This window comes from Pseudopipra pipra, chromosome 5 (genome assembly GCF_036250125.1).
Source record: "Pseudopipra pipra isolate bDixPip1 chromosome 5, bDixPip1.hap1, whole genome shotgun sequence".
Lineage (NCBI taxonomy): Eukaryota > Metazoa > Chordata > Aves > Passeriformes > Pipridae > Pseudopipra > Pseudopipra pipra.
In genome coordinates, this window is record NC_087553.1 from 13,287,011 (window position 1) to 13,303,371 (window position 16,361).

At 42.7% G+C, this 16,361-nt stretch overlaps 1 protein-coding gene across 25 annotated transcripts in view; it reads right to left on the reverse strand.

Annotated features, from left to right (window-relative positions):
- CACNA1C (calcium voltage-gated channel subunit alpha1 C) overlaps positions 1–16,361 on the reverse strand; it is a 480,151-nt gene that overhangs the window by 50,389 nt on the left and 413,401 nt on the right. For 16 of the 25 annotated variants that reach the window (XM_064654535.1, XM_064654526.1, XM_064654536.1 and 13 more), the window contains one exon: positions 7,358–7,441. The exons of 1 other annotated variant lie outside the window; for it this stretch is intronic. In XM_064654535.1, coding sequence (XP_064510605.1) covers positions 7,358–7,441 — 84 coding nt within the window. Of the gene's footprint in view, positions 1–7,357; positions 7,442–8,087; positions 8,172–16,361 lie in introns of all 25 variants that reach the window. 8 more of the 25 variants (XM_064654532.1, XM_064654525.1, XM_064654534.1 and 5 more) reach the window with 2 other exon arrangements.

Below are 16,361 nucleotides of genomic sequence, written 5' to 3' on the forward strand. Positions count from 1 at the left end.
GGGCATCTCTTCTGATGTTCATCAAAGGCAAAACAAAGCACTAGCATTTGCCACTGCTACAGCTCACAACCATGCTTCAACATGGCTTCCTACACACAGAAGCTGGGGCCACCGTGGTGCATTACCTGAATTATTCTAGTGATAAAAACACCACCAGATATATTAAAAAAAGCAGCAAACTAAATCCACCCTCCCCTCCCCATCAATTTTATCAGTAATAGTTGTTCCAAAAAGAAAACAAGTCACATATACATACAAATACACGCACACAGGGATAGCTCAGGACTACGTACAACTTCTAGGGTGGCAGCAGTAAGGGTATGACAACACGAGATGTCAAAAAGAAGCCACTGTGCTTCTCCAGCCCTTTGCTACATAATTTGGAGGCCTCTGCTACCCAGATGGCATTTGAGAGAGAGAGAGAGGAGAGGGAGGGAGATGTTTTCTGCCTCTTCCAGAAGGTTTGGGTAAACGAACTTGCAGGTTCTAGGAATTGCAAAGATTTGTGTCCAGTGGCAGCTGGTGGCCAAAATCTGAGCAGCAAAGGGCGTGGAAGCGGAGAGAACCAGACAGGCAGAGAAAGACAGACAGACACAGCGACAGATATGAATGCCAGTCCCAACTGAGGTGCAGGCTGGATGTATGTCGTCCTTCCACCGATCCTTGCTCCCATTGTGGGGGTGTGTGTGTACAGGGCTGTGCCGCAGGGCTCGGCCGCTCCAGTCCTTGCACAGGCGGAACGCCCGGGGGCAGTTCTGCCTGAATAAGGACTGCAGGACTTAAGCCACTGGTTCTCTGCCTTCAGACACATTGATTGAGGGTGAAAACGAACTCGTGAGGTTTAGTGTGGCTGGAGACGAGGGAGAGGAAAGCAAGGGAGAAAAGGAAGAAAGGCAGGGTGTGGGTTAAAAGGGAGAAGTGCAGGAGAAGGTGAGAGGGAGACTTAAGTATAGGCTGTCAGATATTCCAAAGAATGGGAGCAGGAGCCCATGGCAAATCATATGAAGCCTCTAGACACCAAAAGCAAGATGACTGTAAAAAAAGGCCCTATGCGCCTGGTTTAAGCCTGAGCTGTTTTAGTTCCGAAATAAAATAGCCTAAATATGAAATCACTGCACAGGTCTCCAAGACTTGGGAGCTGAATGCTTTGGTATCTATCTGGCCTTACTGGATCAGTACTCAGGAATCAATCAAGCTGCAACCCTCTGCTGACTTCCTATCAGAAACTGAAAACCTTTTCAGAAGCACAAGATATAAAGTACTCAGCTCTCCTGATAGACCAAATGCCAAACCACTACTCAGCAGGCTTGGGCACAACAGATCTGACTGACGTTTTTTAGGGGAAGTAATATAGCAAAGTGGGGTTTGGGTTTCTCTAACCTTCTTCCTAGGGGTGCTACTTCCTGAAGAACCCAGGTCCTATGTCTCCCAGATGCTACCATGGATCAGACCACACACAACATTGCACTCTCCTCCTGTCACCTCTCCCATTAAAAACCCCACCACTTCCATCAACTCTAAAACCACTCATAATGTTCACTCTTAGGAAAATGTGTGCTGCTACAGCAGGAGGGCATCTTAGGTAGGGAAATACTCCATTATTTCACAAAAGCCCGCAGGTCACCCTATTCCTAAAAGTTCTCATCTCATAACCATGCACACCTCCCTGGCTCCTCACATCTGCCGTATCGCATTGTGTACCTGTCACAGGTAACTCCTCCTCCTCTGTACCTCCTGCAGTGTTCACAGACACACTCAGACATGCAAGTATGGCCACTGAGTGGAAGAGGCAGGATGGACACGAGTCCAGATGGTTTGCTCAGTCATCCTCGTGCACTCCCAGACACAGCTGATGAACACAGAAGTACCCGCACGTGCAGACACACTCAGTGGCACCAGCAGAAGTCCTCAGAGACAGGTTCACAAGTAAGCACAAATCCTCCCCCTCCCTGGCATCCTTTCGAGACAGACAGACAGACAGAATCAAACACACCACATCCTCACTGTCACTGGTACTTATGCCGATGCTCTGGAGACACACATGCTCTCACCTGAACATGCCTCTGTAACTCTCACACATCTGCACGCCATGAGCTGCCCGCTGCAGCTGGATTGGCAACCCCTCAGCTGGCCACAGGGCCACAGGGACTCATCCAGCTCAGTGGGCACTGCTGTGAGCATTGCTTTGATAGCAAACAAAGACTCAGCGACACAGTATCTTTGGTCTGACACTGGCAGAAGAAAGGACGAAGGAAAAAGAACCCAACGAACCAAAACTTTTCTCTCTGGCTGAGGGGGAGTAGGTTACATTTACAGCTTTCCCAGTGGCACAGGGCCCGACGGTTTTTCTTTTGTCACTTTGGGCACTGTAGCACACAGCGCAAATCGAACTTGATTTTCCCCTTTGATACAGAACAACAAACAGTAATGAGCCACTTTCTTTGCCTGGAGGAGGAGACAGCAGGCTGTCAGTCAGCTTTACAGCGCTCAACTCCAGGCTGTGCCTGCTGATGTGGAAAGGAAGGAAATGCAAGCCTGTGCCCAGGGCTGCTTCTGGGATGATATATTCCAAATTTACTGACTTTTATTCAACTCCTATAGCATTTATTTCCTACTATAATAGATGGTAATAATTTTTACCATCTTAATGTTTTCTTCGAAGGAGCTTAAAGTGTTTTTTAAACTTTAATGACAATACTTTCTTAACATAAGCAGTAATAACAATGTTCAAGTCTCTGATGGGAAGACTGAGGTACAGAGATGTAATCGAAGTCCAAGGATTCCACAGGCCCTACATACCAGGCCTCATATATTATATCATCTTTCATCTTACTCTCCAAAAGTCATTCTTGGCCTTAAAGAGAGTTGACACATGGTAGATGTGGTCTCTGCCTTGGAAGTTCTTTTTTTAGGAAAAGATTAAAAAAGATTAAAAAGTCTTCCTCGCCCTCTTCAGTCACTTAAGAAGTGGTTTAAGATTGCTCCAAAACAGAAACGTTGAATATTTCCAGAAAATTTTGGAAAAAAAAAAATCAATCCTTATTTTGTGGCTAGGAAGTTAGTTGTGCAACAGTCACCGAGAGCAAAGCTCTGAAAATGCAGCTTCAAAGTCAGGCAATTTAAAAGTGAATTTGGCAGAAGTTGTGCCCCTTTGAAGTTTTTAAACCCACCAGATTTTAACCTGCTCTGTGCCCTTGGCATTTACTCAGTTGTATGAGATGCCTCTCCATGTGTCTGGGGCGCTGGCTGGGGTTCCTAAGCTGCAGTAAGCAAGTGGGCCCAACATGATGCAATTGGACTTATTGCTTGACATATCTCCAGACCATGGAGGTGTTTTAAGTGAAAGCTTCCTAAATGACTCAGAAATGCTGAGGCAACCCAGGAGCCTACCTCACAAGCACATGCCTTCTCACTGTTTCTGAATGCACAGCCATGCTAATGAAAATATGCTGAGCTTGGCATGCAAGTGTTCACTCACCCCCAGGCATGCAGATGAACATGCCTGCATTCAGAAAACTCTCAGGTACAAACACCCATCCGTAAGCAGATCGAACTTGCACAGTAAGACAGTCACATCAGCTCAGAAAGCATGTTCATATTTCTCAGTTATACAACAACCCATGTGCCTCCATCCACAACCGTTCACAGCACAAATACATATGAAATACGTGTGCTTACATACACACTCTCTTTCCCCCACACATGGATTTGTGCCTGTACACTCTCCCATGGATTTGTAGCTCCCACACACAGGCATCCAAACACACTCAGGAACATACAGTACAACCAATGGAGTGCACAGACAAAGATCCACCCATGCACACTCACATATATCTTAACGAAGGTTTTGGTCTGGGAAACTCCTTTTTGAGAAACAAAAATAAATGTCAAAAGGAAAAAAAAAAAACAAACAACAAAACACCAAAAACAGAGCATGGGGAACTGCACAAAAAAAAGCAAGCTCATACCTACACACACACTGTGGAGGCTGACAACCAGTGTTCCACCCCTGCCCCCCAGCTACAGCTGTGGCAGCTCAGCACCTGCTGGGTTTGCTTCCCCTGAATGCAAATGTCAGATGAACTTCACAGAGAGTTCAGGCTTATGTGTCTGTGACCTGTGCCAGGAGTCTCCATCTTCCCTAACTGACCACAATGAAAACTGTCCCTTTTCTCCAAGAGCAGCACCTCCCAAGACCCTGCCACAAACACTCTTCAGCTTCTAAAGGAGCTGGGCAGAAACATTTTACCTGCGCCTGACCAGTCTAAACATCTCCTATTAGTGGAGCTGATTGGCATTTTAGGGTTTATTGTTTCTTTCCTTTTCAGACTCCAGGTCTCTCGGAACAAGACAAGACAGTGTACGGAAACACACGGCAGGGTTTGCTCAAACCCACAAACAGCAAGAAAGCAACAAGCTCCTGAGGAGATGGGAGAAGTGTGTCTGATAAACTGCCTCACACTGCTTGGGAAGGTGACACCCGTCCGTCCAAGATGGGCTGCTACTTCCAGAGCCCATTTTCTACAGATGTAACATATCAAGTGCTGCTAGCAGGAAGGGAATCTGACAGGACAAACCAACATACAAAACATTCTCTTATTCAATAAGGGTTACAAGTGCAAAGGGATTTCAGAACATTTCAGAACAAACTCCATCCATAGCTGCTGCTTATTTATCAGTGCATCAAAAGATTGTGCAAGTTTTTAGTAACAAACATTAGAAACTAGTAGCAAAGGACTTGCCTAGATAAAAAGAGAAGATTTAAACATGCCAGGTAACAAAAAGACGTGTGCAGAGATCTGTAAAACTGTATAGAAGGAAAGGATTCTTTAGAGGAAACAGGGGGAACCATATACAATGTTCTTCATAGCCCTTACTAAAAGAGTCAGGGCCACCCCTGCTGCCTCCTCAACTAAGACAGGAGATGGTTAGACAGACACACGTCCTTATTTTTCAGTGACTTCTCTAACCAAAAACTGGATTCTGGGCCTTGGCTGAGATAAACTTGAATTTAGATAGGGAATGGAAAAGGGAGGGAGCCTTGTCAGTGGCAATTAAGCACACCACAATGGACAGCCCTGGAGACTGAAGATCAGAACAATCAGGAGCAGCATGACCGTCTCGACAAGATGCTGAGAATGAATATGATTTATACTGCTCAAATTTAGTGTCTGAGAGCTGGGTGTCTAGACAAACCTAACAAATCTAGACACTCACCAAGTCACTGGATGGGCACCTCCAAAGAGCAATTAATTTCCCCTGTCACAGACATGTAAGGGGAGGCACCAGTGGGTCTGAGGAGAGCTGCATCTCTCCCCACCAACAGCAAGAGGAGGCCCTGCTGACTGTCCTTCTCTCACATCGTGGAAGTTTAATGGGATGCATATCAAAGTGTCCTAACCCATGATGTAAAAAGTTCTTTAATTCATAGGGAATTATTGTGAATTTATTCAAAAGGATAAATGGATTTTCCCTGGATTTCTGCTCTATGACAGACCTCCATTTATTTATCAAAACGCAAGGATTTCCTTCCTTTCTGCTTGGAAGACTTTTGTATGGATTCAAATATATCAGTCAGGGAAGTCTTGTTGATATTTAGTATGATTCATCTCCAGCTAACTGTACTTATTTCCTCCATTACCATGTACAGTTCTGTCTCTATGGATGAGAACTGAAATTTCCACAACCTGAAGGCTATTGCCAGGTTCCCTATTTAGTTTTCTTGTGACATGTGTGGCAGAAAAAAGGCTTTAATTTCATTCTTAAAAATTAACAACTTCAACCAGCTGATAATTGTAACTTTTCTCTACAAAGTCAGCCTAATCCTAATATCTATCTAGTAAAAGGGTAACCAAAATAGTTTACAACATTCTGTGGGAAATGTTGTAAACAACTTTTTGTGTCCAGAAAGCAGGACATTTAAGAGATATGAAATAAAAGTTCCTTTTCAGTTAGAAACTATTTTCCATTCTCTCAAAAAAAAAGGAAAATAAACTAGTTTTAAAAAAAAAAATTATTTATTCTAAATCAAAATGTTACAGCTTGAATAAGTGTCCCTGCTTCAAAATTAAAGAAAAAAAAAAAGAAAAAAGAAGTTGAACAAAAATTAATCTAGAACCAAGATACGAAAATATTTTATTTGGAAGTTTTTTCAAAGTGTTGCCTACATTTTTTCTCTAAACACAGCACTGAGTGAAAATTATGCTGTCACTTTTCTGCTTGCAATAGATTGCCTCTACAGTACACAACAATTCCAAGTTGTAATATTTATTCAGCAGCCACATAATTTTGAAAATTCATGACTAATTTGCTCTCCTCTAACATTTTTTACAGCAATTTTCCTTCAATATTTCTATTTGCCTGGCCTTTATAAGCTGGATATTTGAGTGCAATTTTTGTCTGTGCTCGTAAATCCATCATAGTCTTTCTTTTGGGAATCTCTGCGTTTCCTGCCTGTCCTTTGTCTATTTATCCTATAATTCTGTATCCATCTACCTCCAAGAAAATAGACAGAGGAAAACATTTGGCTGATGTGATTTATGTCTTGAACATCAGATGCTTATTTCAGTCTCCGTGGCTCACTCAATCCTTCACCTGTCTGCTGAGATGGGCACCAGTGGGGCCAATCAGTGTCAATTGTGCCAGTGGAATTTGAGAGATGGAGCAAATCAGGTTGCAAATCCCCCAAAAAATGGGTTGGAACTCTAGTGCTTTATTTTTCTTTGGTATTTTGGCTTTGTTTTTATTTTATCTACCATTTTTTTTTTCAAATTAGAAACTGAACATTAGGAGAAGGTTCCTCTAAACAGAGGTGATTTGGTCTTTATTTCTTTTGGAGGAAGCCTGAGTGAGGAGGCACAGGGAGTATTCCTGGTTTGGTTCCCGCAGTTCCACCTCGAAAGAACTGACCTTTATCTCTCTGTGGGGTGGAGAGTATTGAACTGCCATGGGAAGCAAAGCATAACACTGGGTAGACCAAAGTGCTGGCCTGGGACTATTCTAGCAGCTTCCCATGGCACAAATAGCCTTTTCACTTACACTCCACGTTTCCCATCACTTTTCCTGCTATACAGTTTAATTCATGCCAGGCGGATTATGAAGGGAAGAAAATGATGCAACAGTCAAAAAAGTCCTTTAAGTCGTTCCAAAAATTAAAACAGAACCAAACCAAACAAAACGAAAACAAAAAAAATTATAAAAAATAAAGAGCTTCAAAACTAAACAAAAAAAGTTCTGAAAATAAACTCAAAAGAAAGGAGAAAGGGGGAGGGTAAAAAAAAAATAAAATAAAAAGAACCCGGGAAAGGCAAATGAATGTTAGAGCAGGCACGATCATGGACAGACGCCAGCTACTTACGTTCACCTCGGTGATTGCTATATCAACAATGCTACCCACAACAATCAAGGCGTCAAATGTATTCCATGCATCACAGAAATAGTGCTGCATGTGGCAGAGAAGCCAAGGAGAGAGAGAGAGAGAGAGAGAAAGAGAGAAAGGAAGGAAGAAGAAGAAAGAATGAGAGAGAGAGAGGAGGGAGAGAAAGAGGGAAAGGGAGAAAAGAGGGGAAAAAAAGTAAAAAGTAAAATAAAATAAAATAAAAAAAAAAAACGAAACGAAACGAAACAAAAGCATGAAAGAGGGAGAGAAGAGGAAAAAAATAAGAAAAGAAAGAGGTTACGTGGGCATATTAAATAGTCTCTTACCACTCTACAGTATTGGTTGCTCAAACCTCTGTAACATTTCACATGATGGAGGGTATCAACAAAAGCCTGGTTAGTCAGAAAGTTACACTCAAACATGTCTACCTTTTGGAGGGAAAAAAAGCACACACACCCCAAACTCTGTGCGCTTTCACCAGTCACAGCCTTGGGGTGAGCTATGACAAGTGAAAAAGAAGGAGGCATTTCCCCCCCTCCTTTTTTTTTCCCTGGGAGAAGGAGAAGGACGACGGCAAGTTCAATAAAAGCATGACTAGAGGGAAAAAAAACAGAAAACAAAAAGAGAGAGAAAAAAAGAGAGAAAGAGAGAAGGAACGGCAGAGGAGGAGGAGGTGGTGGTATCCTGGGGAGGGTAGAGTAATACTCACATTAGTTTCACTGAGAATGACGTCTATAATGCTGCCAATTACGATGAGGAAGTCAAAAACATTCCAAGGATCACTAAAGTAACCCTACATAAGGAAGGGGCAGGCAGGATGGGGATTAAAAAGGAATGTTAGACAGACAAAAACAGTTCAAAATTACCATTAGAATTACTGCCCTGAGACCTCAAGGGTTTTCCTCTCAAGTCTACTTGTTGCGTCTCAAGCTGTAGCCCAGGCCTGGGTTCCCTGACTTGAGTGAGCAGCCCCCATCCAGCTAATGTGATGCCAGGGCAGTCACCCCTCCCCTCTGACTCTGAGACAGGGGCTGAAGGGAAGTCACAGAGATCATTTTGAGCATGGCTGCTCATAGGAGCCAGGCTTGCAGGACCAGCTCCTCCAGATATCTCGGTTTCTAGCAACACAGCACCCTTCCCCATTTGACTTAGATTCAGCTGGGGGAGAGTACAGGAATGGTGCCATATGGTTCTCTCAAAAAATGGATCCCCTTATGCCAGTGTGAGTATCAATCCACCAGTCCACGTTCCAGATGTAAGGCTCTGTCCACAGGGAACAGCTGGCTGCTGTGTCACGGTGGAGGAGAGGGCACAGTCGAGCTGGGAATGTGTTATTTAAATCTCACCACAATGTGTATTATGACAATCATTAGCCTAACGTTTTCTATTACTAATGCTTTAGCTCTTGTCTTAAGAATACAGAGCAGGACTGGTATTTCTGTTACTCTGAAAGCACGTCTGCACCACAAAATGAGGGTGTGAATGTAGCCTGGCACATCCCAGCAGGAAGGGGTAAGAATGGGAGCAAAGCTGGCTTTAGCATGTGCTCAGAGAGAGACCTGTTGGTCCCTCATGTCAAAGATAGTGCTCCAGCAACACTGTCACATTAGCTGCCCAAGACAAGCTACAGCAGATCACTCCAGGGGCTATCTTAAACATCCCATTGTCCTAAGCAGAACTCAGGAGATGCTAATCAGCACTGCTTACTATGCCCATCTTGCATAATTTTTGGCTGGATAGGCTGTAAGGATACAGGATTCTTTTGAAAAAGGTTCTGTTCAGCCCAGAAGATGAACTTCTGTATGTAAACTTCCTGTACAATGTCACAAGCAAAGAAAATTTGTCTTCGCTCACTGAACATCTGTGCCAATCTCTTCCCCTTGTTCTGAAGTCTTTAAAGGAGGTAAACATAACAGAATCCTCCATAGTCCTTTGGATTCGTGTTTGGGTTTGTTAGCATGGGCTAATCTGACCTCCCTGTTTCCCAGCTGCAGCATGTCTCCAGTGAGACTGAACCCGAGCTGCACTGTGACTACTATTCTTAGTCAAAGAGTCAGGTCATGGGTAAAGTGTGAGTCTGTGTTCCCAGGCAGTCTTGCAGAAAGCAAAAAGGAGAAAAGGAAAAAAAAAATTAAGAAAGAAAGAAAAAAAATTATCTCAGTACTGGCACTGTACAAAGTGAGGCTTGGGAACCTCAAATTACTGTGGGTTCAACCATCACATGGAGCAGGCACTGGTAAAAAGTGTCTTTCTAAGTGCTGAAACACTGCCTCCAGGACACTTTGAGACTCACAGTTATGAACAGCATTACACTTGGGGCAAGGAAAAAAAAGAAAAGAAAAAGAAAAGATGAAGCAAAAAAAAAAGCCACTGCCTGGCTGGTTTCACACCAGTGAAGGGAGCTGGTAGAGTGGACTTTGAAATCCTCTCCTCAAAACCAGAATAAAACCCCTTCATTCTGCAGCCTGTTCTTAGCAGTTCTACACTGGGAAGAGTAATCATCCTAGGGCTACACATTACTACACAATTAGCTACAACAGGGAGGAAGGAAATAGAAGCAAAAGCAAATTCAGAGAATATTATTATTCAGTGTCCAGCCTAGAAAATACACAACAAATATTAGAATGAATTCAGCGGTGATGTCCAGCATCATTAGCAATCAGAAGGACCTGGAATAAAACTGTAATTAGACTTCACCAAGAGGAAGGGGAGGGAGAGAACAGCAGATTAAATTGTAGAGGCAAACGCATTTGGAATAAATAGAGGACAGACACAGATCATACAGAGTTACAAAAAGTGCCTTTGCAGCCTGATGCGACCTTGGCAAACAGTAAACTTGCAGCATCAAAGAACAGAGTAGAAGACAACAGACCCAATCCTTCTGCCCCTGTCCATGTGCACAGTCCTGCTGAAGGCAACAGCACTGTTCACATGTGTTCAATAGCATGGTTCTCTTTTATTTCCTCTCAAATGCATAGTTTAGGAATTATTAAGGATTTCAACAGTAATTTAAACGACTCAAAAAACCCCAGAGTCTGGTTTTGGGCAGCTACAAATATAAAGATCCAAAACATGTTGTTTGGGTTTTGCCCATGAAAATGATGACTTTTAATGATTTTTAAGTCTGTGGGTTTTTTTGCTGTGATTGGCATCATACTGCAAAGCATGTTTTTGGTGTAACCAAATTCACAATTTCTTTTTACTGAGCAGCTTCTTTTGTAGAGCCCAATAGTCTTTGCTGCTGGTAAAACCAGCATTTGCTGTTGATACAAAACCCAGGTGACAAGCAGCATCAAATCCTGTCCTCAGATGACCACCAAAGCCAGTAAATTAAATATTGCTCCCAGCTGTAGTAATACAGCCTCACTGGATGCAATGACACTGCACTGACAGAGTTGGTACATCTCAGGAGAGATTCAGGCCTGGAAAGAAAAGGTCCCTTTTTCATTGCCATCAAAAAATAGCTGCTTTGGACCTTTGTGACACCATGGTGTATCTGGAGTCACTCTGCTAACTTCAGTAGTGTTGCTTCAGATTTACATAGGAAGCTCTTTCTCCTAGGATGCTCTGCTGAATCTCATCAGCCAGTTCCTTGCTTGAAAGTCATGGGCTTGTCTGCTCTGGAAGCCCAGAAAGAGCATTATCATGGCTGTAAGGTGAACTCAGAGAGCTCTTCCTCCTGTAGGAGCCTTCCAGAGAGGAACCATGGATATGAATGCAGTTTTACTCAACCCCACATCCAATATACCAGTGTTGAATTAAGGAAACACATGAATTTTAAAACCTTCCTTTCCTCCTCACCTGCTCCCTCTGTGTTTCAAACAGAAGGGTGAAAAACAGGAAGATATTATTTACAGTAAGAGAGCTCAAAGAAACAGAGAACACAGATGCTTCATTTGTGTGGAAAGGTAATGGGATCCTCCCTTGAAAAGCCAACCACCCTCCTTAGAGACATTTACCTATGAATGGCCATGTGGTTACTTAGCTTTGGCTCAGACCTCATAATCTTGTCAGGAGTTATGAGTACATATCAGGAGTGAACTACACCCCTTTGGGACTTGCCTCCTGTGACCTCAAAGGACCTCTTCAAGCCACATTCCTCACTGGAGTGTACCAGGGTGGCTAATGAAAGACAAGCTGAATGAAGAAAGAGCTTTCACTCTAATAAAGAGGTTGTATTTCCAAAATATTTTTCCCACCAGAAAGTTCTGTATACTTTTCCCAAGAGGGTGGAGGTCTGACTGGAAATGAATTGATGGCACTGTTTGTTTTTGCAGTACAGGAATTTAGAGTGTAATACCATATTTTACCCTTAAAGGGAGATGCTTGACCCTGATTTAGCTGTATAATTGCATGCCACATAATGGCATCCTCAGGGGTTTATTGGTGAATGGTAGTCACCCTCTCTTGTGGGATGTCTTTGGAGATCCATGAAGCTTTTGGGGAGAAAAGAGGACAGAGAGAGACCAGGAGGATTGGATTGAATATTCAGAAAGCATGAAATAGCCCCACCAGAAGAGCATATTTTTTCCCCACTTTTTTTCCCCCCAAAGGTAGCAAATGATAGTGTATCACCATATGATCAATAAATTAATGAAAGACTGAGCATAAATATGCAGTAGCTGACTGGAATGGAATCTCATTTGTGCAAGAGGAGCAGACATTGTAACATTTCAGAATGAGTATGCCAATCATTTTTCGGTCTCCTAGTTGCTGAGATGATCTATCAAAGAAGCTAAGGTTTATTTTGGTACTTATGGAGGCACTGAAATCTCTGGACACCATTTATGTTATTTTTTTGTGAATATGAGATCCTACATTTAGTAACTAAGAAGCCTCAACAATAGCAGGGAAAATTGCCCACTGGAGTCTACCTGAAGCTCAGAGTCACCTGGGGCCCATAATAAGAGTATGTGGTAGCTGAAGTGCTGTGCATCCACACTGAAGCAGAGAAATCCTCAGGGGGACGGTGCTGTTGAGTCATGGTATCAGTGGGTTTTGAGCATCCAGCCTGTGGGATCTGCAGGGCCACTTGTGTGTTAACTGATGTGTAGTTATTTATCTGCTTAGTCCCAGGTTTTCATTTCTGTCTCTTACGAGGTGGCTGCCAAAATTTAACAAAACCCTCTGAGAAAAAAGTCTCTAAAGATGAAGGGCACAGCAAGGTCAAGGCTATTCACTGGGTGGGTTCTGAATGTGGGTCAGATGGTCCCCAGTGGAAGATGATGTTGCAATGTTATAGGAAAAAAGGGACAGACATGCATGCATGTATGTATTTAAGATAGAGAAATGAAGCATTGAGGAGGAGAAACTAAGACATACAGAAAATTATGCCACCTAAAAGGAAAGCAAACTACAGGAGAACCTTGCTACCACTTATCTGAAATAACCCTGCATGCTAAAACAACAAAAAGAAACATCAATCTTAATCAGATGGAAAAAGTATATAGGAAGGAGAGGAAGGGGCTGATACCCTGGTATACCATGTGATTTCCTAATGAAGTTTTCCTGCTGATTGCAAAGGGCACCAAAGTAGACTTTGCTGGTGATTTGCAAAATGACATGAACTGCTAGTTTGGTTGATGGTTGGTTAGTATGTGAATTTGTATCTGAAAATGCAGCAGGCTATTTGAAGCTGTGAGAGTCAGTTCTCAGACTTCATCAAAACAGGCTTTTCCTGAAAGTATTTTTGCAAAAGAGGCAGTTTCATCACAAAACGGTATAGAATCAAGTGACGTTTACACACTACCATGACTCTTGGCACAACCTCTCACAGCAGATTTGAGGGATTTGCATGTATCCTAACATGCAAAACAATCTTATAAAGCTACAATAGCTCCTGACACCGAACAGAGATGTGTGTCAGATGCAAATTCTGTTATGCTAAAATACCATTTAGCCATAACAGCAATCAGGGAGATTAGCAGAACCTAATAGAGAAGGAATAAAGTGGAGGGTGCAGCTGCTTGGAGCTCCTGACAGGCTGTAGGAAAACAGCATCTATTTGCATACTATCTATCATCTCTTATCCACTGATGGATTAATTCTGAGGCACAGAGTCCCTGCAATTCACCTACCAGTTACTGTAATGAGTCACTGCTGCAGGGAATTAAACAAGGCCCCCCTGTACTCTGTCAAATCTTTCTGCAGACAGGGAAAGAGAAGAGGAGCTTTTCATCTTTTCTTCAGACTGTTCTGAAGAAACTTCACAGCTATCTGCTTATTCCATAAGAAAACAAGACCAACTTGCAGACCGACCAAAGTAGATGCTTAAAAACGTTGATATTTTCCTTTGTCCTCCCCCATTCTTTTTCATGCTCTCTCTCACAATGAGGGCATTGGTGAAAGCAGACAGGTGTCCCTTGAGGTCTGAGGGCCTGCTCGAATATCCTGAACACAGAAAGAATGGAGTTGGAGGACCTGAGTGGCCCTGTGATCTGGAAAAAGATCTCAAATGGTTATTTCTAGGTCACTGTGAGAAAACTGAGGTATCTTGTTACTGACCACCTTGAAGTGGACACGTTCTGATTATTGTTTGAGATCCTGCAGGTCCTAAAGCAAACTATGGGTCTCACCTCTGCTTCTGGTGAACAAATATCTCCACCACAGGAAAAAACCCCACTGCCTGAACCAATTTCAACATTTATGGAGGCTGGAACTATAGAATCTCTTGTGTCAAAACAGACCCTTTTTTTATGGCCTCCACGCCTACTGATAATTGACAACGTTGGGGGGGTCATGTCTAGAAAAGAGTGTATCATATCTGATCTGTGAACTGAGATTTTCATTTTCAGACCTTGCAACCCAGTTCATTTCACCAGAATTATATTTTCTAGATGGTCCCATGAGTCCCTCCGTGTTCATCTACAAAGACTCATAGAATGGTATGAGTTGGAAGGGACCTTAGAGATCCCACTAGATCAGGCTGCTCAAAGCCTCATCCTGCCTGGCCTTGATCACTTCCAGAGCTGGAGCATCCATAACTTCTCTGGGCAACCTGTGCTAGTGCCTCACCACCCCCATTATAAAGAATTTCTTCCTAATACCTCATCTAACCCCACCCTCTTTCACTCTAAAGCCATTCCCCCTTGTCCTGATACTACACCAACTTGTAAAAAGACCCTCTCCAGCCTCCTTGTAGGCCCCCTTTAGGTTCTGAAAGTGGTGGCACTTGGTGGCACAGTTATCTTACATCTCTCTGTACTTCATTTACTGTGAAGTGGCTGGTAGTACACAAGCTCTCAGCCATGGGGAAGGCCTGAAGTGAGACATTATGGTCCCAGGTCCTCCAAAGGCTGGGAAAGAAGCACGGCAAAGACAATATGGAAGCATTTATTATGAAAGCATCTCTTAGACATAGCAAAGACTGTGCTTCAAGGCAACATGCTGAGAAGGCCTGAGGAAATCATAACAGTAAAACATGCTGAAGCTGGATGATTCAACCAGTTGATCCTGATGTAATTTTTTGGCCTGGACTGGTTTTAGCTGCATTTGAAGGAAGGGTGAGTAATGCCTCAGAACAATAATGCCTAAGGCCTCTGATATAAATGCATGAAAATGGAGGCAGAATAACAAGAAGCTCTCTTATAAATTTTGCTGTCTACTTATAAGATAAGATAAGCATTCTTGACCTTCCTACAGGTGTATTGTGGCACAGCAATACCCTATGAGGGATTGGGCCCTCTTCTTCATGAACAGTAAGCACATTGCTATCATTTAACAATTACTGCCCTTCAGTCAGAAACCAGACTTGTTCCCAGCAAAGAGAAACAAAATCAGCACCAGTTTTACCGGAAAGACTGAAGTGAATGTGATGGCTTGCTATGTCTGATCACTTATCACAGAATGCATTCCATGAGAATTTTGCTGTCAAATTCCATTTTGAAGAAGCTGCAAATGCTTTCAATTTCCAAAGACTTTGGAAGGTCTAGAAAAAGCCTGTTTTGATGAGAGCCAACAAATAACTCTTGAAGGCAATAAACCAAAACAGCAATGTGAAACAGTCCTGTGAAAAGAGCTAAAGGATGGGCTTGGCTGCTTAAGATACTCTGTCTTCTAAATTTGTACTGACATCCCAGCCCAGGGAAGAATGATTCAAAAGAAGTAAAACTCAACCTATCAGAAAAGAAGTGAGACATTTTCAGAGTGAAGAGTCACTTAATGCTGTGGCAAGATGAGATAGTGGCAAGTAATCGCTGAAGAAACATTCTGAATATGGGGCAGGACTTGGAATATCTTCCCTGTGTCCATATGCAGCATGGCTGTGGACTGCTCAGACATGGTTTGCTGCATGTATAGTGGATACTGACTGGCAGAAAGAGAGAATGTTGAAGAAATAGGGCAGTAGGTATGAGCAATAGGTTTTTGCATATTTTCTTTTTTTTTGTAAGTTATCTCCATTTTCATAAAAGGCTGAATTTTATATGGATTGGAGTAGTTAATAAAATAATGCTAATTATTATTTTATTTCACCCATCAATCATAACTTTCCAAATGAGAATGGTTACTCTCATTTTACTCTTGGGGAAGCAGAAATGTAGAAAACTCACGTCTCCAAGGTCTACAAAAAACTGAAGTCTCCAAGGCATGATAGAGAAATCAACTCTCTCAGACTTCAGTCAGGTGCCCATTTGTCATAGAAATGTCACTTTCTAACATGATGAACGGCTCTTAACAGGCGCTGTCTCACAGTCTGTATTCTGGTATTGTTCCTCTCTGAAGAGAAGATTCACATCTGTGAGAACTTTTTGACCCTTCGAAACAACCTCGCACAAAGTGATAGAGGGTTGGGATTTTTTGTCTGAGAGTGAGAGCAAGTCACTTTTCCCTGGAACTGTTCCCTTTACATGCTGTTGCTGACGCTGCTGATGCTGTTGTGAATGAGACCCCGGTTCACCATCCCACTGGGCTTTCAAGACTGTGTGAATAATTTTCTGTATTAAATAATTAAGTGTAATAGCTAATACAGCACTTCCCACACTGT